The 21067-nt window shown below is 60.9% G+C and overlaps 1 protein-coding gene across 1 annotated transcript in view; it reads right to left on the bottom strand.

The window, feature by feature from the left end:
- Window positions 1-1330: 1330 nt before the first annotated feature.
- Window positions 1331-21067, bottom strand: part of LRRK1 (leucine rich repeat kinase 1) — a 57395-nt gene continuing 37658 nt past the window's right edge. The window contains exons 15-33 of the mRNA XM_056124413.1: window positions 20867-21031; window positions 19925-20097; window positions 19241-19361; window positions 18701-18860; window positions 17654-17930; window positions 17391-17562; window positions 15757-15917; window positions 14383-14522; window positions 13158-13407; window positions 11868-12034; window positions 10206-10403; window positions 7433-7710; window positions 6239-6433; window positions 5983-6134; window positions 4987-5104; window positions 4418-4534; window positions 2995-3809; window positions 2756-2857; window positions 1331-1676 (exon numbers count right to left, since the gene is read on the bottom strand). Of these exons, the coding sequence (XP_055980388.1) occupies window positions 1499-1676; window positions 2756-2857; window positions 2995-3809; window positions 4418-4534; window positions 4987-5104; window positions 5983-6134; window positions 6239-6433; window positions 7433-7710; window positions 10206-10403; window positions 11868-12034; window positions 13158-13407; window positions 14383-14522; window positions 15757-15917; window positions 17391-17562; window positions 17654-17930; window positions 18701-18860; window positions 19241-19361; window positions 19925-20097; window positions 20867-21031 (3939 nt within the window). The 3' untranslated portion in view covers window positions 1331-1498. The remainder of the gene's footprint in view (window positions 1677-2755; window positions 2858-2994; window positions 3810-4417; window positions 4535-4986; window positions 5105-5982; window positions 6135-6238; window positions 6434-7432; window positions 7711-10205; window positions 10404-11867; window positions 12035-13157; window positions 13408-14382; window positions 14523-15756; window positions 15918-17390; window positions 17563-17653; window positions 17931-18700; window positions 18861-19240; window positions 19362-19924; window positions 20098-20866; window positions 21032-21067) is intronic.

The raw sequence follows: 21067 nt of genomic DNA on the forward strand, positions 1-21067 counted from the left end.
CTGGGCTGGAGGGCTGGGGCGGCCTCTAGTGGTGGGTGCGGGAACTGCCGCTGGGGGCCGACCCCACCCCCCACCCCGACCCCTCCCAAAGGTTCGAAGGCCCTTCACCGAGGGGGCCACGATGGGGCGTGCAGTGCTTTTTGGGGTGCCCAGCAGCCTCCTGTGACCTCACATCCAGGTTCCCTTGGTCAGCAAAGGTGCTGGAGCCTAAGGGGCACACCAGCAGGAGGGCACAGGATGGACAGGCTGTCGGGCACCCAGGGGTCACTGGGCAGATGAGGGTGAGGAGAGAGGGGCCTCGGGCATAGGGAACGGAACAATGTGACTGCTGTGGGCTGGAGGCTCATACCTGAGGCTCAGAGACCAAAGCTGCTGTGCTCAGGCGGACCAGGAGTCGGCTATCTGCAGATCCCAGGGCCCCAAGGGGGGGGCCCCCCTGCCTCTTTGATCTTTACCACTGGATTATACCAGATTATACTGGAAACCGAGCCAGATCTCCCCTTGCCACGCCTGTCTGCTGGGGTAGGTGGCCTTGGATGGTCCCTCTCGGTCAGTGCTTGGGCTGTGTGTGTGTGTGTGTGTGTGTGTGTGTGTGTGTGTGAGAGAGAGAGAGAGAGAGAGAGAGAGAGAGAGAGAGAGAGAGAGAGAGAGAGAGACCATCTCCTGCTGCCCCACCCAGGGACCCTATTTTTATTACTTTGTTTTAGTTTTAGGGCCACACCCAGAGGTGCTCAGGGATCACTCCTGGCAGGGCTTGAGGGTCCTGGGTCTACCATGTGCAGGGTGAGCGCCCTCCCCAGTTCACACGTGAGGTGTGCTGCCCAGGGGGATGCCAGCGTGTCAGGACGGACAGACAGATGGACAGAGTCTGTTACCCCCACCCCCTCACCATGGGATCTCACAAGGCGTAGGGGAGCTTCCCCCGTCAGGGTGACAAGCAAGAGGACAAGGTGCAAACTAACAAGCTGGGTCTGTGTCCGCGTTTACTTTCTCGGAGCTGTAAACACAGGCCCCAGCTCCAGCTCCCCCCAAAGCCACCTCCCCTTTACCCAGGAAAGAATGTGATGTGGGGGGCGGGGCGCCCGCGCCCAGCCTGTTCCTGCCCTCCTGGGCCGTGTTTCTCCCCCTGGGAGTCTCGGACACGACCCGATGTCTCTGCTGGGCCAGGGGAGGGGCCTCTAGTGTGATTCCATCCCAAACCCAGAGAGGGACCCCTCTCCGTTCCTGCCCCTGGAGGCAAAGGGCCACAGATGGGGTCGGGCCTGGCCCCGCCTTGCCGTGACACCCATCAGCCCTTGGGTTCCTGCTCAGGCTGCCCCTGTGGTGTCCACGGGTGCTGGGGCTTGAACCTGGGCCTCCCATGCAAAGCCCAGGGCGCCGTCCCTCACCTTCCCTCGGTTTTCAAATGGGCAGTGGCGGGGGGATCCCGGCCACCCAACCTGAAAACCCCAAACCTCAGGCAGGGGCTAAGTGGCGAGTCGGTCTGGGGTCCCGGAAGTCACCTCCTCCTGCGGGGACACGCCTCCAGCCGGCCCAGCTCCTCATAGGAGCTGTAGAAAATGGCAAAGTCCCTGCTACCCCAGCCCCTCCAGACAGCCAGGATCCACTCGGAGCTCTCGTCCTGGAAGCCGCACACCACCATGTCTTTAGCCACGACGGCCGCATCCACCAGCGCCCTGTGGAGGGAGGGTTGAGGGGACGCCTGTCCTTCTGGGTGGACAGCACCAGGCCTGATCCCCTCCTGGGATGGGCCACTGGGGCCACGGATGCTGGCCCGCAGGACTGCCTGTCTGTTGTCTGTGCCCCAAACACTCTGGACCCGCTAGTGGCCCTGGGCTAAGTGGACACTCTGCAACTCACAGGTTACTGCATTTCTCTGCAGACTTTCACACTAGGTTCCTTTGGGCGGGGGGGCTTGTTTCCTTCTGGGATCACTCCTGGTGATGCTCAGGGATTACCCTAGCAGGGCGTGGCGGGCAGGCATACGTGCAGGGGAAAGAGTCTAGGTCAGCTGTGTGCAAGGCAAGTGCCCACATGCACCTGTTTTTTTTTTTTAAATTTTCTTTTTGGGTCACACCTGGTGATGCTCAGGGGATACTCCTGGCTCCTGCACTCAGAAATTACTCCTGGAAGTGCTCAGGGGGACCATATGGGATGCTAAAATCGAACCCGGGTCAGCCGTGTGCAAGGCAAATGCCCTACCCACTGTACTATCACTCCAGACCCGCAACTGGTTTTTATGACCCGCACAATTCAGAAATAAACTCGCGGCAGTTACGCAGTGATGGGTGGCAGACAGGCTGAGGCCAGTAAGCCCCAAACGTCTCCCATTTTGGAGGGAGGCTGGGGTGCTTTAGCATGACCCCTGCACGCCACGCTCCTCCACCGCTCCGCCACCCCTTAGGGCTCTGTCTGGGCCCTGCAGCCTGGCATGGAGGCCATGCAGGCACCCGAGGGCCCTGCCTGTCGCCCCCAGCCCCAGGCTGCACCCACAATCTCAGCCTGGGCTTGGCAGTGAATCCCAGCTGCGTCTCTAGGATCACTTGTATGGCTGGACCTGGGGTAGGGGTCCCACCTGGGGTGGCAGGAGGTCACCCCAGAGCTGGTCCTCCCCCCGGTCCCACTTCCACCACAGCTCTGCTGTGTCTTCGGGAGCACGGGGACTCCCAGAAAGCAGGAGCTGGTGCCCAGCTTTGGCTGAGTCTGGGGGACCCTGCCCATCCCCACCAGACCCTGTGGGTGTCCCCAGTCTTACCCACAAGAGGTCAGCTCGCGAGCTTTCAGGACGGCGATGACTCGGCCCCGCTGGCCCCCGGCCTCCTTCTCCAGGCCAATGACGAGGATGTCACCCCCACGCCTGGGAAAAGAGTGTGTGAGACCCAGGACCTGTGCGGCATGGCGGGGTGTGTCTCCTTCCCCCCCCTCCCCGACAGGCCCTGCGGGAAGCAAGAGGACAGCAGGCAGAGCACAGGAAGGGATCCGTGGGCAGCTGACCTGGGCACCCAGATGAGGTCCTTCACGGGCAGGACCCGGGTGGCCTGCAGATGCTGGCTGACCGCCTCCCCGTCCACTGGCAGCAGGTCGTGTTCAGGCTGTTCCGAGCCACCCACTGGCTCCTGCAGCCCCTCTGGGTGGCCTCCACTGGCCAGACTGCAGGGGGGGCTGGGGGTGTGGTGGGGAGGGGACGAGGAGCAGGACGACACGGAACAGTAGTCGGTGAGCGAGTCCTGGTGGCTGAGGATCTGCGTGCCGCGCTCCTCACTGTACAGGATGCTCACGCCCGCCATGCGTCCCCCCTCCGGCTCCGGCAGCTGGGCGGCCGGGCTGTGGGGGCGCTGGGGGCCAACTAGGGGGCGCACGGGAAACGTGTCCCTGAGCGGGCTGGGGTCCCCGCAGAAGTAGCGGGCGCACAGCTGGTAGCTGGTAGCGTGGTACATGACCAGGCAGTTGGTCCTGTCATCCAGGCACCAGACCACCTCCTCGCCACGGCACTCGGAGCTGCAGGCCAGCGCCACGACGGCCGAGGGCGCGGTGAAGGGCTCCAGCCGCCGGCGGATGTCCAGGGCAGCACAGTCCACCACCAGCAGGCCGGGCCCATTGCTGTACCACACCTCAGTGCCACTGTTGACCACCTCCATGGCCATCACGGGATAGGGGTTCTGCCGCGGGTCGTCATCTGTGATGCCGAACTTGGCCCGGTTGGCGGTGTGCGAGCACAGGTAGGAGCAGCTGTCCTGGGGGGCGCCGCGGGCCACGGGGAACACGGCCACGAGCCCGTCGGCCAGGCCTGCCAGCACCAGGTAGGAATTCTGGGGCGGGGGGGAGGACAGACGGGGCGTCTGAGCCAGTGGCTCCCAACAGCATCTCAGACAGAGACTGGGACACGGCCACCAGTAGGGTCCCGCCTGCATCCCCGTCACCGGGTTCTTGCAACCCCCACCCCAGGAGTCCCACCTCCAAGGCTGGCTGGCGCCAGGCTGTTGGGGCCCACCAAGGTGTAACCCCAATTACACCCTTCTACAACCCCCTTCTCTGCTCCCCGCCTTGGGGGAGAATCAGCCCCTGCAGTGCCCTCATCCACTGAACTTTTTTTTCTTTTTGGGTCACACTTGGCAATGCACAGAGGTTACTCCTGGCTCTGCACTCAGGAATTACTCCTGCTGGTGGTGCTCGGGGGGACCATATGGGATGCTGAGAATAGAACCTGGGTTGGCCGCGCACAAGGCAAACGCCCTACCCACTGTGGTATCACTCCAGCCCCGAAATTTTTGTTTATGGGCCACATCTGGTGGTGCTCAGGGCTGACTCCTGGCTCTGCACTAAGAAATCACTCCTGGCGGTGCTCGGGGATCGAACCCAGATCTGCCACGTGCCAGGTCAGCGCCCGCCCCACGTGCGGTGTCTTCGGCCCTCTCACCTTTTTGATCACGGGCACTGCCAGGAAGCAGGTGACGACGGCCGGGGTGTCCAGAGCGCGTTGGGGCGTGTTCAGAGGACACATGCCCTTCAGGCTGTAGATATAGATTTTCTGGTCCTGCAGAGCAGAGTGAGCGATGGGTGCTGCCCATGGCTTCCTACAGGGGGCGCCGTAAGCACCCAGAAGTCGGAGCAGGCAGGTGCTCGCCTGCTTTCCAGGCCTGTTCTTCCTATAGAATCCTTGAAAATTGCCCCAACCCAGAGGAAACCAGTGGTGGGGTCTGGACAGCCTTTCTGCATTCTGGGATTTTTTTTCTCTTTTGCTTTGGAGGGGGCCACACTCCGTAGTACTCAGGGCTGACTTCTAGCTCTGCACTCAGGGTTTGCTCTTGGTGGGGCTCGGGGATTGGAATCGGGGCTCTGCATCTCTCTGACCTGCTCCTCTTGTAACTTTTTTGGGGGGAGAGGTTGGGCCCGGCCGCACTCTCCCTCTGGTCCCGCCCACCCCCACCCCCCCGGATTTTTTCTCCCATCCTCTGCCCACCCCCAGGGGGCCCTGGCAGCGCCCACCTCCGTGGCCGTCCACAGCGAGGCCTGGACCTTGATCTGACAGCTCAGCTTCATGCCTGCACAGCTCATGTGCTGCACCTCCAGGACCCCTTTCTCCATGTTCGCGACCGTGTAGTTTCTGCGACAGCCACAGTGGGAGGTGAGTTCGTGTGGGGGTTGTGGGGGCGCCCCCTTCATGAGGGTGCCCCAGGGCTGGCTTTGGGTGTCTCTGAATGTCACAGTCAGAGTCAGATCCTCTTTAAGTTTTAGGGATCCCTCCTGGCGAGCTCCGGGGACCAAAACTGGGTCAGCCATGAGTAAGGCCAACTCTCCCCGCTGTCCTCTTCGTCCAGCCCTTGCCCTCTTAACGCTTTTAGGGTTCTGTGCTCAGGACTGACCCTCTGGCAGGCACCGGCATCTCACCCCCATGTGCTCTCCCCCTTCCCTCTTTTTTCCGCTCCTCATGGATTTGTGCTGCAGAAAATTGGGGCCCAGAATCCTTGCATGGAGGCGGTATGTGCCCTACAGCCCTGAAGCAGAGCTCGGGCCATGCGAGGTGGGGGGGGGGGGGACCTGGCCTCATGCATGTCAGACCCTAGCCCCTTTGAACTTGCCCTGTGCAGACCCCTCCCTGGGCCAGGAGGCGATCTGGGGTGCCCCATGGCAGAGAAGACAGGAGCTCAGCCCCCTACACTCCCAGGTGGCAGGGGCACAGGGAAGAGAGTCACGAGCCATAGACTCCTCGAATATGATGCTGGTGTCAACATGACGGAGCTGTGGGCCCCTGGGTGCAGAGCCACAAGTAACCCTTGAGCATGGCCACCAAAATAAAAAAATATATCTAACATAAAACCCAAAGATGCACCTTTTGAGACAGAGGGGTGAGACGTGGATGGGACTGGGTGAGTGACCCCCTCTCCCAAGCATGCACCCCACATCTTCCTCTGGGTGAGCTCCCTGCTGTCCTCCTGACCCCTCCCACCGTGGTCACCCCCCTCAGACCCAGTGGGCGGTCACCTGGACTCTTCCTTGCCATCCCAGAAGACCACCATGTACTCCTGGCCTGGGGAGCAGAAGAAAGCAGTCTGCCTGCCGCAGGGCAGCTGGTACATGAACGTGGCGAAGGTGGGATCCTTCATCTGGCTGACCACAGACAGGGCCAGCGGGCGCTGCGGGAGAGGGGGCAGGGCTGGGAGCAGCGGCCGGGCCACACCGACCAGGCACCGAGGGATCAGAAGGCATGCGGCCTCGGAGCCAGACAGAAGCCAGGTACCTTCTTGGGTTTGGTGTCCCAGCACTCGGTCATGAGCGCCTGCAGCCGCTGGCTCTGCACCTCCTCGGGCCGCCCCAGTGCCGGCCGGATGCCCTTGGCCAGCTTCTTGGCGATCTGCAGCTGATGGTGACCCAGTGCGGGCCGCTGTCCTGACAGCAGCTCGTAGAGGACCATCCCATAGGAGAACATGTCCACCTGGAGGGGGGCAGCGAGTCAGGAGACAGCGAGGGACAGCGCATCTGCCCAGTAGGGGCATACCGACCTCGTGTCCGTCTCCCTCCTCCTCACCCTCCCTCTGCTCTTCCCAATCACCATCTAAATTTCTTCTTCCTGCATCCACCCACCCACTGCTTCTGTCTGATCACCCACCCATCTACTCCCTCTCCCACGCATGCATCCACCCATCAGCTGCTTCCAATAACCCATTCACCTACACAATCATCCACCCACCCACCCATCATCCATCCATCCCATCCATCTGCCCACACACCCATCCATCCACCCTAGCCACCTACCCACCCACCCACCTACCCATCATCCAAACATTCTAGCCACCTCCCCACCCACCCATCTACTCATCATCCATCCATCCTAGCCATCTATCCACCCACCCACCTACCCATCACCCACCCACCCTAGCCACCTACCCACTCACCCATCCACCCTACCACCCGCCCTTCCATCCACCAGTAACCCACCCATCCCACTGCATATTATTTTTCTATCCTCCACCCACCCAATAACCCACCCACATCCATCCAGTAGCCCAGCTAGCCCATCATCCCTCATCCATCCATCCAAATGTGTATTATCTCTCTGTTCTCTTACCCATCCACCTACTAATTTATCATCTGCACTTCCCTCTGTCCCTCCCTAAAACATTCCCGAGCCTCCATACCATCTCTCTGGGCCTTTTTGAGGGGGATGAGGATTACCAAGAAGTGGTCTGGGGCTCAGGGCACCCTCACAGTTATTCTCGACCAGCCAGGCCCGTGGGTCACTCCTGCCCCTCTACACAGCAGCGCTGGGACCCACGTCCCGACCCATTTCTCCCATGAAGTCTGTCCTGAGTCCAGGTGTGCAATTCAGAAGAAGCGACCCTGGTAACTGCCTGCAGGTGCCCTTCCAGTTTCCACCTAAGCCCCTGGCAGACCTGGGAGAAGAAGGGGGAGGGGTTGCGGGTGTGGGTGGCACCTTCTCGTCATAGACAATGCGAGGTCGGATCTCAGGGGCCTGGTACCCAGGTGTGCCCTCCACGCCGAGCGCGCCCTCGTGGAAGGACTGTCGAGAGATGCCATAGTCCGACAGCTTGATGTTCACCAGCTCGGCCACGTCCAGGGACCACACCAGGATGTTGTCAGACTTCAGGTCACAGAAAATGATGTTTTTTTTGTGCAGGTAAGCCAGGCCAGAGACGATCTGGTAGGCGATTTTGTGGGTGAGCATGTGCCCCAGAGGCATGAAGGAAGAATCTGGGCAAAAAGATTTAAACAGAAAAACACAAATCCAATGTCCAAGGTGACTGACCATTTTCTTCCTTTGTTTTCTTTTTCAAACTTTCTGTTTTGTTTTGGGGCCACACCCAGCTGTATCCAGATGCTTTTCCTGGCTCTGTGCTCAGGGATGACTCTTGGCAAGACTCAGGGGGTGCTGGAGATCAAGTTGGGTGGGGCATGTGCAAGACGAGTGCCCTCCCTGGTGTCCTATTGCTCCAGCCCAAAACATGTACATTTAAAAAAATCTTTGTTGTTTTGGGGGCTACACCTGGCGATCTTCATGCGTACTTCTGGCTCTGCATTCAGGAATCACTCCTAGCAGGCTTGGGGGACCACATGGGGTGTCGGGGATCAAACCTGGGTCAGCTGCGTGCACAGCAATTGTCCTACCCGATGTCCTATCGCTCTGGCCCTGTTTTCTTTTCTTTTGCCTTTTTGCATTTGGCCTACACCCAGCGCTAGGGACAACTCTTGGCCCAGTTCTTGGGGAGACCATGCGGTGTCAGGGATGGAACCCGAGCTTCCTGCATGCGCTATCGTTCCTTCTTCTGTCTTCCTTACTCTCCTCTCCCCAAAATACTTTATATTCTACAAGCACATCCTCAATGCTCCCAGCATTCTTCTTGCTGGATGCCAGAGGCAGCCAGGAAAGGTCTTTATCTGGGCTATTATTCAGCCTAGGAATGCTTAGCATGATAATTTCACTTCCCGGCTGGAGGACAGAGGATGGGTGTCTAAAAGAGGAAGACTCAGAGTCCCTGGAGGCTTGTCACAGCCACTGGACAAAGGATGAGCTGCAAGGTATAAACAAGGAAGATTACATTTAAAGAAAAATACTGAGGCCAGAGGGCTAAGGCCTTGCTTTGCATGGTTTAATTCCTAGCACCCACCACACAGGTGGTCCCCAAGCACCATCATGAGTGATCCCAGAGTACAGAATCAGGAGTAAGCCCCGAATACTACTGGGTGTGGCCTCAAATTATATATCAATCACTGTATCACTGTCCTCTCGTTGTTCATCGATTTACTCGAGTGGGCACCAGTAATGTCTCCATTCATCCCAGCCCTGAGATTTTAGCAGCCTCTCTTTACTCATCTTTCCCAACAATTGGAGGCTCATTTTATATATGTGTCAAGCACAGAAAGATAGGTGAGGTGCAAGCTTTGCGTGTGACCAATCCTAGTTCAATCTCTGACATCACATGGTCCCCCCCAGCACCCTGGGTGCATCTCTGGAAGCTACAGTGCCCTACCGGTGTCTCAGATATCCCTCAGCAGAACGCATGGCATGCGCCAGCCCATGCTGTGAACCACTGGCCCGGGAGGTCAGGGAGAGGTCCCAGGGTCTCCTGAGCACTGTTTGGGAGAACCAACCTCCAAAAAAAACAACTGCTTCCTTGGAAGGAAAAAAGATTGCTTCCCCCCCGCCCCTTTTTGGGTCACACCTGGCGATGATGCTTAGGGCTTACTCCTGGCTCTGCACTCAGGAATCACTCCTGGTGGCGCTTGGGAGACCATACGGGATGCTGGGGATCAAACCCGAGCACTTGCAAAGCAAGTGCGCTCCCTGCTGTACTACTACTCCAGTCCCGAGATAGAATTGCTTTTTTATTTATTTATGCTATTTTTTTGGGGGGGGTCACACCTGGCGATGCGCAGGGGTTACTCCTGGCTCTGCACTCAGGAATTACCCCTGGTGGTGCTCAGGGGACTACATGGGATGCTGGGAATTGAACCCGGGTCAACCGCGTGCAAGGCAAACACCCTACCCGCTGTGCTATTGCTCCAGCCCCTAGAATTGCTTTCAATACTACTTCTTGGCGCTGGAGAGCAAGCTCAACAGGCTCTGCATACAGGAGGCCTGGGCTCCACCCACATAGTCTTCGAGTACCTCCAGGAGTGAGTCCTAGCACTACTATGTGTGAGCCCCGAACTGAAAGCCTTTCTTTCCTTTTTTCTATTGGCCGGGAGGGGGGCCTTCCAAGCAGTGTCCAGAGGCGACAGACACCTGCCCTGCCCGGTTCAATCAGTCCTTGCCCCACCCACCAGCCTTGGCCCCAGACCCCTGGTCAGGCCTAGCCCCGCCGGCTCCGCCCAGTGCCTCTGTCCCCGCCCACAAGAAACAGACCCGCCACGCCCACCAGCCCTGGCCCCACCCACCTACTCCAGTCTGCTCCGCCCACCGGTCTTAGCCCCGCTCGCCTGTCCCACTGACCCACTCACTGGCTTCAGCCCCGCCCACCTATCCCAGCCTGCCCCGCCCACCAGTTTCAGCTCCGCCCACTGACTGGTCCCATTTGCTTATCCCGACCCACCCGCCCACTGGCTTCAGCCCCGCCCACCCACCCCAGCCTGCCCCGCCCACCGGTTTCAGCCCCGCCCTCCCAGAGGTTCTGGCCCCGCCCATCTATCCCGGCTCCGCCCAGCGGTCCCGGCTGGTCCCACACTCCTGTCCCCTCGCCCCTTCTTACCCTTGGCGTTCTCGGCCAGCACGGTGTTGAGGCTGCCGAGCGGCGCGAGCTCCAGGGCGAAGCAGAGCGGGTGGATGCTGATGCCGACAAGTGCCACGATGCAGGGGTGCTGCAGGGCGTGCAGCGTGCTGGCCTCCTGCCGGAACTCCGAGAAGTTCTTCATAGAGTCAGCTGCGCGCAGGTGCCGCAGCACGGTGTCTGCGGGACAGCAGGCCAGTTCAGCGCACGGGGCACCGGGGATTAAGCTGTTCCTATTGCGGGGGCCCAACCACGTGGCCGTTCCCCGCATCCCTGTCCGCTGGTCCCTTCTCCCTTCTCCCAAAGGTGAGGTTGACGCAGCGGCGCTGGGACTGGAACTCAGAGCCTCGGGATTGTCTGGGGTCACGGAGACAGCTCCGGGGCCAACCAGACTTTCAACTCAAGGGAGGGGAGAAGTTGGGGATCAAGAGGGTGGCCTGAAGTTAGGCCCCAAGCCTCAATGTGACTCCAGGATTGGGGTCGGCCTCACCCCCACAGGTCTATTAAGAACGTCCCCAATGCAACCACTCCCCCTGCCATGCCCCTGCCCAGGTCACTGTCAGTATTCCCCTGCCCCCCCTTCCTATCTGATTGCAGGGTCTGGGCCAGAACCAGCACATCTGGGTGTAACAGAGCACGTGGTGCAGAACCAGGCTGCCCGAAGGCTGTTTACTTCTCCCAGTTGGCCAGCTTCCCGGCTGCAGTGACCACCCTCTCACCTCGCCCTCCCAGGTGAGAGACAGCCTGGACACAGAGGGGGGCAGTTCCAGGTCCCCTGGGAGAAGGGCCTGGAGGGTCTCTCAGATGCTTCAAAAGCACTGGGGTGGCGGGGGGCAGGGGGGTTGGGGTGGGGTGTGATAACACGGCAGGGAGAGTGCTGGTCTTGCATGCAGATGCCCTGGGGTTCAATCCCCGGTGTCTCACATGGTCCTCAGAGCCTTGCCAGGAGTGAGTCGTGAGCACAGACAGGTGTAGCCCCAAACAAAGATACTTCTGGTGCTGGGCAGGGAGAGCCCCAGGGGCAGGGTGAGCTGTTGGCTGGGTATCTGGGGTCCCCCAGCCCATCAAGAGAGTCTGAATTGAGGTGGGGGTACACCCAGACATGAGACGCCCCTTCTGCTTGGGGTGGAGGTGAGGGTAACCCAGGCTGCTCCCACCCATTCACCTGCACTCCCTCTTTCCTCCAATGGAGGTCCTAAGTGGGCTCTGCAAGGTGAGGGTGCCCCTGCCTGAGCCCTGAGAGGATGGCCATCATTTGCGAGGCCCTCGTGGGCACAGAGCAGAGAGAAACTCTCTGGGCCAGGGCCCTCGGGAGCTCCGTCAGATAAGAGCACCATGGTTAAGGGGCCAGAGCGATAGGATAGCGGAAGGGTGCCAGCCCTGCACGTCGTGGCTCAATCCCCAGCATTCCATAGGGTCCCCTGAGCCCCACCAGCAGTGATTCCTGAGTGCCAAGCCAGGAGCGAGCCCTGAGTACCACCAGGTGTGGCCCCAAAACAGAACCAAAACCAAAGTGTCATGGTCAAAAGCTGTCTGGCCCAGCCCGGTCCTGGCTCATGCCATGCCTGGGCAGCACAGAGCAGGGCGGCCTGTCCCCCAGCCCCTCCTGCAGGTGACCCCAGGCCCCGCGGAGCCCCAGTTTACCTGCAGGTGCATTGGCGAAGTTCTTGAATTTCTTGATATGGAAGCGCTTCACAGCCACTGGCTGACCTTGGTAGCGGGCCCGGTAGATGACGGTGCCGCTGCCGCCCTGGCCCAGCACGCTGCCCTCGTCCTCACTGTGCTCCAGCTTGCTGTTCTCCAGGAAGAGCCTGTGGGGGGCACGGTTGGAGTGTTGGGACACAGTGGCCCTGGGCAGGCGATGCCACTTCCCTGGCCTCTGTCCCCTCCTCTGTCAAGTGGGCCCAAGACAGAAACGGCCTGGTGCAGGGAAGCTTCCAGAAAGTGAGACGCAGAGACAAAGCCTCTGGTGTTTTGTTATTTTTCAAAATTAATTATTTTTTGCTCTTTGGGTCACACCTGGTGATGCTCAGGGTTTACTCCTGTCTCTGCACTCAGGAATTACTCCTGGTGGTGCTCGGGGTGCCATATGGGATGCCGGGGACCGAACCCGGGTTGGTCACATGCAAGGCAAATGCCCTACCTGTTGTACTATCCCTCCAGCCCCTGAACTGGGTTGGATCCCCGGCATTCCATGGTCCTCTGAGCACCACCAGGAGTGATCCCTGAGTTACCCTTGAGCATCGCTGGGTGTGGCCCCCCAAACAAACCAACCCACTAGCTTGAGCCCTAGGATAAGACAAGGAGGACTTTACACCCTAAAGATGCAGTGAGTGGCCAATGCCAGACAATTTCCGGGGAGGCTGGATCACAGCATCATAGCCTTGTCTCCATGACAACAGTAGCCTTCATCCTACGCCATTCTGGGACGGGGGGTCCTGAGGGCTAGGACCAGTACCCCACTCCCAGGCAGACTAGAAGTGGGATAGAACCCAGATTCTGATTTCAGGGCCCTGAGGCCTGCCTCAAGGTGGCGGTCAGGAGCAACCAGGTTCTGTGGGAGGACAGCCCAGCCCAGTGCCAGGCCCCTCCCCGCGCTGGGAACGTGTGGAGAGCCCTGGGCTGGGGCACAGCTCGGGGGTTGTTGGGAAGCCCAGCGGTGCTGACCCAGACCCCCTGTGCACGGCCAGGTGCAGCCCTGGTGACCCTCAAACATCACTGGGTGTGCCTCTGGCATTGCTGGCGTGGGCAGGACCACATCCTTGGACCATTGACCTGAGGGTCCCCACATGTTCACTGAACCCGTAAGCGCCGTCCCCCGCAAACCAAGCCAGGCCAGCACCCTGGGTGCCTTCCCCGGCACGAATGGTTCCCCAACAGATGCATCTCCACCCACAGGAAAAGGAAACCTGCCCTGAGGCTGGCTGGGCACACCTGGCGGGAAAGTCTGTCATGAAGAGCTCGGGCACCAGCTCCTGCAGGGGCACGGGCTGGTCGGGGTGCCGGGGGCAGGCGATGGTGCTGTGCTGGGTGGCTGTGAGCACGCAGTCAGCCATGTCGAAGTACTGCACCGCGTCTTCCTTCCCGCCCGGCTCCGTGCGTGGCACCCGGCCACCCTCGCACACCGGGCAGGGCACGTACTGCTCCATCAGGGGCGTCCCGTCGCTCTCCGTGGCCGTCAGGGCTGTGGGGGGCCGAGCAGGAGTGGGTGGGTGCTGGCAGAGGGCAGAGATGGGGCCCCGTGTGCATGGTGGGGGCGGGGCCGGGGTGCTGGGTGGTCTGTGCCCTGGCTACGGGAGTCAGGGACCATTCCTGTCCATGAGGGTCCCAGGGGGGTCCGAGGGGGACCCAGTGGGCTCTGGGAAGTCAACCCCAACCAGAAAGGTTTGATGAAAACAACAGACCTAAGTCTGGAGCTAGGACAGTGGGGCGGGTGCTGGCCCTGCATGTGGCTGACTTGGGTTCAATTCCCGGCACCCCATATGGTTCCCTGAGCACAGAGCAGGGAGTCCGCCCTGAGCACCACTGGGTATGGCCCAGAAACCCAAGCTCATTTTGCAGTGGGTTTGTCACCTGGGCAGGAAATGCTTCTTTGTGGCTGTCCCAGGGCTGAGGTGCAGAGCATTCGGGGTCTGCTTGCCAGTTGGCAGTGGGAACTCAGATACCCCCCACCATGGGGAGCCTTCCCTGGGATCCTTTCCCTGTCCCCCTCCTCACGTAAACAGTGGCCCCACACCCTGTCTTCTTTGGGGGTGCAGTCAGGGGAGCTGCCAGTCCCAGGGGCTGAGCAGGGGGGCCATGGGTGGGGAGGACTTCTGGGACGTGGGGGTGTGATGGGAGGCGGGAAGGGAGAAGGGGGACCTTGGGCAGTTTCCCATCCGGCCAAGTGGGGCTCCCTGAATTCCAACAGCTCTGCCCTCTCTGCGACCAAGGCAGGGTGTGGTCCACACACGGACGGGGGATTCTCAGACCACATGGTGGGTCACAAGCGCTGTTCCCCACACTGTGGGTGGTCAGGAGGGCAAGCCCAGATGGAAACCCCAAAGTGCTTTCCCAGCCCACCACATGGAGCCCTTGGCTGTCCCTGGCATGGAGCCTGGTGGGTCCCCCAGTCCCCCAAACAGCCCTGAGAATTTGGGGGCAAGTGCCCACTCTGTACCGGGGAACCACTGGTCAATAAGCAAGTTGATGTGGTCAGTGATGAAGGCCATGGCTGAGAAGTCCCTCACGTCTGACTGACATATAACCTTGATGCCGCCGCTCTTCTTCCTCTTCCAGTTCACATCGGAGGACTCCACGCTGGGGGGGCAGAGGGATGTCCTGCTGGTGCTGGTGCCCCCGTGTGGGGAGAAGCACCTGGGCCTGGCCGCATGGGGCAGTGCAGCCAGTCCTGGGTGTGTCTCTGGGCCTCCCGCTGGTCCTGGGTGTGTCTCTGGGTCCTCAGCCGCCACTGGCCACTGGGAGCTTTAGAGACCCTAAGGGAGCACCCAGCCCCCCTGGGGTGCCCTTAGGACAGCTCCTTTCCCCCGCCCTCACCTTCTCACAGAACTGAGGTCACAACCATCTCTAGCGGTGTCTGGGGGGAGAGTTTGGGGCCACACCTAGCAGGGCTGGGGTGGGGGGAGGGTCTTTCCTGGTGCTGATCTGGGGACTGTGCCATACCATGCCAGGGACCACACTCAGGTCTCCTGCCTGCCAGGCTCTCATGCCAGCCCAGGGCCAGCTGCGTGCAAGGTGAGCGCCTTCAGCCCTGCCCGATCTCCCTGGCCCTGGACATCTCACTGTAAAGCTAAGAGCACCATGCAGTGCAGGTGAGGGGAGAGAAAGGACAGTGGGGAGGGCGCCTGGCTTGCACACAAACTGAACTGGGGTTCAATTCCCAGCACTTTAAAATCCCCAAGCCCTGCCAGGAAGCCCTGAGCATCACTGGGTGTGACCTCCAAGATAAAAATCTAAAAATCAGATGGTCTTCCCCAAACTAAAATAAGAGAAAGCAGTGAGTCTGTTCAGGGGTGGGGAGCATCCCTTGCTCACATGCATGGGACCCCAAGTTCTATCTCCGGCACTGTATGGAGGCCCCGACCCCCACCCCGCGAGCACCATGGGAAGGAGCCTTGGTGCCACTGGCTCGCCTGGTTGGCTGGGAGTAGCCCCCAGTTTCCTGAGCACTGTTTGGGAGTAACCCCATGGCAGAAGCAAGCTATGTATTTGGTATGTGGGGTCACACCAAGGGGCTCCCAAGTGTTCCCATAGGCCTAAACAAGTGCACCCTGTGACCTGAGGGGGTCTATGTGGTTATGGAACTCTCATCCCTGAGTTCCATGGCTGCCCACACCCCTAAGTCCTGAACTGAGGTCAGCAAACCCTCCTGAAACTGTTGTTAATGGAAGGGAAACTTCTGGAACATTCTGGGGGGTTGTGGAACATTCTGGGGGCTTCTAGAACATTCTGGGGGCTTCTGGGACATTCTGGGGGGTAGGTCACAAGTGTGAGGGCAGCCTCTGGGGCCCAGGGTGGAGGGGTGCCGTCCCACCTGAGGTAACCCCCATCGAAGGTGACCAGGAGCCCCTCCTGCCAGTAGATAGTCTGGTTCCGCTTCACGCGGAAGGTGCTGCAGCGGTTCCTCTGGCTGCCCGTGAAGCTGTAAATGACTTTCCTGTGTCTGCTCTTCGTGTTCTTCTTGTTCTCAAAAAGCTGAAGGGACGGAGCAGAGTTCTGTTAGGGCTCCCAGCGGGGCTGTGAAGAGGCCTGGGCCATCCCCACCCCCACATCCGCAAGGCCCTCCCCAGCCTCCGCCATGGCCAAGGAGACTCAGCGAACACGTTTCCCCCAGGGGATGCAACAGGCTTTCCTCTGGAAAATCCTCCCCTCCCTGATTTCACAGGCCAAAGCGTCTGTGAGGAAAAATGTGGGAAACAGACACATAAAAGAGAAAAGACTTCCCTGGCTAAAGGACGGCAAAGCTCCTCCCTTCCAGAACTTTCCCATCTGTGCATGTGTTTATAGAGCCGTTGAGACCAGGAGGCTCATCCAGCGTCACTTCCCACAGCTGAGAACTAATGTTCACGTTTCTTTGTTCTGTGTTTGGGGGCCACACCCGGCCGTGCTCAGAGCTTACTCCAGGCTCTGTGCTCAGGGATCATTCCTGGTTGGGCTCGGGGGACCATACGGGGTCCCAAGAAACCAAATGCAGGTTGGCCACGTGCAAAGTAAAAAGACATCCCTGCTGTCTTGTCTCTCTGGACACAATATTTTTTTTTTACTTTTTGGGTCATACCCATTGATGCTCAGGGGTAACTCCTGGCTCTGCACTCAGGAATCACTCCTGGCAGTGCTCAGGGGGACCCTGTGGGATGCCAAGGATCGAACCTGGGTCTGCCACATGCAAGACAAACACCCTCCCCGCTGTCCTATTGCTCTGGCCCCTGAACACAGAATTATTTTTTTTTCTTTTTGGGTCACACCCAGCGATGCACAGCGGTTACTCCTGGCTGTGCATTCAGGAATTACTCCTGGTGGTCCTCAGGGGACCATATGGGATGCTGGGAATCGAACCCATGCAAGGCAAATGCCCTACCCGCTGTGCTATTGCTCCAGCCTCCCCAGAAGTTTTAAGGAACAAAAGTAGGGAGCACCAAGACAGCGCAGGGCTGAGGTGCCGGCCCTGCATGCAGCCGGCTCTGGTTCAGCTCCTGACATTGCACAGGACCCCGGGCACCCTCCAGGATGCCGCAAGCATCTCCAGAAGTGGCCCCGGGGTACGGAGCCAGCAGTCAGCCTTGACTACTGCATGGTGTGGACCTGAAACCAAAGGGCTCTGCCAGGCTTGAGGGCATGAGCCTTGTTTGTTGCCTGGTCATGAGCAGCTGCTATTTCTATTTTTGAGACAACACATGGCGGTGCCCAGGGGTTTCTCCTCGCTCAGTGCACAGGGATCACTCCTAGCATACTCAGGGGGCCATATGGAATGCCGGGAACTGAACCCAGGTTGGCTGCATGCAAGGCAAAAACACCTCTCTGCTGTCCTATGCTCCAATCCCTAGGTTGGCTGTGGGGCTTCAGGCTGGTCCTTCCAACAAAGGGCACCTGGGCACAGAGGACATGTAGGGAGGTGCCCACCCTGCCTCTGGCCCTCCCTGCTGCCACCCACAGCGCAGGCCCACCTACCTGCAGGTCCATCTCGGCCAGGCTGATGAGCATGCGGGCAATGAACCTCTGCCAGAAGCCCACGGGCACGAAGCTCATCTTGAAGACCCGCTGGATGGTGTTGTCCGCGGGGCGCTGCAGGCTGTGGGTGTCCAAGCCCGGCTTGGACGGGAGGAGATGGGGCAGGAGGTAGCTGGGGCGGACCCAGAGCAGCAGTGAGCCATAGGGTCGGTCGCGCCCGACCCGGACTGCATCCCCCGGGGGGGCTGCCCGCACGGCCTCACCTGTCATTGGCTACAGGCAGGGCGATCTCGAACTTGGCCAGGAACTGGAAGTACTGCTCCTCCGTCTGCTGGGTGAAGCCGGTTCCAGCCAGCAGCAGCCGGAGGTCCTCGGCCCGGATCACCCCGTTCTTCGCCACAGAGCGGGAGCCCCTCATCTGGAAGATGCGCTGCAGGCACTCGGACAGCCAGACGGGGTCGAGGAAGTAGAGGCTGCACAGGCCGTGGCTGGTGTCAGGGAAGTGCAGGAGTGTGCCCGTCTCGATGAGGAAGTTGATGGCTGCCGGGAGGGGGCGGAGTGCTCAGACACAGGCTCTGGGGGACCCAGGGACCTCCACAACAGGCTCTAGGGGGGCCTGGGGACAGCCGCAGGCCATGACACGCCCACCACCAGTGACTTGAGTTCCAGTTTGCTCCCCCTCTGTGACTCCTGGCCTCTCTCCCTGAGCACCAGTTTCACCTTTTGGGGACGCACACAGCAGGGGAGCGGCTCACCCACTGTGCGAAGGGCTGGCTTGGCCCCGCTGTTTGCATTTGGGGCTTCCAGGCAGGGCTTTGTCCCTGGCACCCAAAGCCGCTGCAGAGCGCCCCTGCCACACCTCACCCTGGCCGGATCTGCTCTCAGAGCACACACCCACCCAGAGTATCCCAGTTTATGAGCACAGGGAGGCTGCCAGGAGGCTCATGGGAGAGGAAAGCACGGGTCCCCGGCACCGCAGGGGTGAGTCCTGAGTGCACAGAAATGAGTAAGCCCTCCAGGAGCACCGCCAGGTGTGGCCCCGAACCAGAACCAACCAGAACCAGCCCCACCAACCCAACCCCACCAATCAACTGCTTTTCCTTTGAGAGCCGCAGCTCCGTGTTCTGGGGGCCCCGGCTTGCTCGGGCAAGTGTGTCTCAATGTATTTCTGTCTCAATTAAAAAGGGGGTGCTGGGTTGCTGGGGAAGCGAGGGGTGGGGGGCATGTTTTCACAAGCTCAGCATCACTGAGTTGGAAGCCTGTTGAGCCGCATGGCCCCGGCCCTGTGCCGCCCCCTGCTGGCCACCCACCAGACTGCAGGTCCTCGTAGTCTTGGATGTCGTTGTCGGGCGTCTGCTCCACCAGCTGCTCCAGCTGCCGGTCCGTCAGGTACTGCACATCGTCCTCCAGGTGGCGGCGCTGCTGCTCTGCCAGGATGGCCTCCTGGAGGCTCAGGTAGCTCCTGGGGATCTGGAGACAGGTGGGGGACAGGTGGGAGCGCAGGTGAGAGGCGGGTGGGTGAATAGATGGGGGAAGGTGGGGACAGGTGAGGGCAGGTCGGGACAAGGGGGAGACAGCGGGGGACAGGCGAGGGCAGGTGGGGGCAGGTGGGAGCAAGTGGGTGAACAGGTGAGGGGCAAGTGGGCTGAGGGGGCAGGTGGGAATAAGCCAGGTCCAGCTGGGGGCCAGGCAGGGAGGTGGGCGGCCAGGAAGGAGCAGGCCAGGTGCCCGCCTGCCCTCCTAGGCTTGAGCGAGAACCATTTCCTCTTGCCCCGACCCTCCCCCGCTAGGAAGGGCAGACCCAGGAGTGCCGTGTTTTTCGGGGCTCAGGCAGCACCGCGGGGACCCACCAGCCTCCCGACCAGCCGCTGGCTGCCGATGGGGCTGCCCACGTCCTTCATGCCGCAGGTGACCTGGAAGATGAGCCGCCGCAGCCCGTCCTGGCCCTCCAGGCTCTTGCAGGAGACCTCGCTGGGCGGGGGAGAACCGCTGAGGCCTCTGCCCGCCGCCTCCTGCACCAGGGCCCCCAGGGATTCCCGCCAGCACCCCCAGCCCATGGGAGGGCGCCCAGAGTGCGGTTAAGGGCGACTTGGCGGGCACCCTAGCCTGTCCCCCAGTATGACGAGTTCACAGCCCCTCCGCCCCCACCCCCCCAGCGAGGTAGCAGGCGAGGCTTGCACAGATGCCAGGGTCCCTCCGTGAGGAAAACCCAGCAGGATTCTCTGAAACCCCATCAGCCTGTGCCCTCAAGCACGGACATGTGGGTGGACATGGCCCCTCCCCAGCAGGCCTGGCCTCGGAGCCCACCGTCAGGAGCGGGCAGGCACAGCCTAGGGAGTTGAGGCCACTCGCGGTGTCCAGCCCGACCCTCTGCACCCCAGGCACTGCTGGGAGCCCCGATTCACCCTCGAGGTCGGTGCTGGCGCTGCTCTGGCTATGAGACGCGGTGCAAGGGGGTCCCCGCAGACCACAGGGGCCGGGCCGCCCCCTCTGCGGCGCCCTTTGCTGGCCGCCAGGGGCCGCGGGACACTCACTGCAGGTGTTTGCAGGTGATGTCGGGGAAGCCAGTGGCGCGGGAGCCCGAGGGCGAGCGGCAGATGGCCAGCACGTATGCGCGCAGGGTCGCGATCCGCTCCACGCGGAACTTGGTCTCGATCAGGTCCAGGTGTGTCCCCACCACCAGCACCACCGCGTTGGGCGCCTTGGCCTGCGAGGGAGAAGGCCCCGCCCCGTGCTGCCCACGTGCCCGCCGGATGCCCCGCCCCACCCACGTGCCCGCCAGACGCCCCGCCCCGCGGACCCCCGGCCAGCTTCTGGGCTGCTGCCCCCAGAGTTCTCAGGGGGCATGGGGCGCAGGGCGAGTTTGTTATTATCAATAGTTTTATTTTTGTTTTTTTTTTTGTTTGGGGGCCGCACCAAGCGATGCTCAGGGCTGACTCCTGGCTCTGTGCTCAGGGCTCGCTCCTGGTGGGGCTCAGGGGACCCTATGGAGGCCCACCAATCCCTTGCACATCAGCACTGTGTTGAGACTCACATCACCTTGAGTACAGGGCACAGAACCGTCCTCCACCTGCTGACCCCTGAGTGGGCTGCTGGACACGGAATACGACGCAGACATATTCAGCAGACAAGGGTTCTAAGGAACTTACTGTGGCCTAAGATTCTAAGGGCCCCAATGAACGGGACCCTGGCTCCCATGCCTGACTTTTTCCCCAGCGATTTTTTTTCCCTACCAGAGGGATACAGCAGGGCATTTGTCCTTGCATGAGGGGGTCCCCGCGTTCCATCCCCCGTACCACAGAGCAAAACCCAAACAATCAAGAACCAGGGGCTGGTGGTGGGGGCGGTGTGGGCAGGACATGTAGGGTGTGGGGGCCCTCTCCTCGATGGGGGCCAGTGGGGGGCGGGGAGGGCAGGATGCAGGGGCCCTCCCCTCGATTGGGCACCGGTGGGGGGCAGGACTCGGGGGCCCTCACCTCGATGTTCAGCAGCCAGAACTGCAGGCTGGCCACGGCCTCCTCACCCAGCGCCAGGTTCCAGACCACCACGTAGAGCGCCTTGTCGGTAAAGCAGCACTGGTTGACGATGGCCATGCTGGCCGGGCCCCCCACGTCCCACACGTTGAACTCCACCGACTCCACCTGCTCGAAAAGTGGCCGGGGCAGGGAGGCAGGTGA

The sequence above is a fragment of the Sorex fumeus genome, unplaced genomic scaffold (assembly GCF_029834395.1).
Source record: "Sorex fumeus unplaced genomic scaffold, SorFum_2.1 ptg000051l, whole genome shotgun sequence".
Taxonomy (NCBI): Eukaryota; Metazoa; Chordata; class Mammalia; order Eulipotyphla; family Soricidae; genus Sorex; species Sorex fumeus.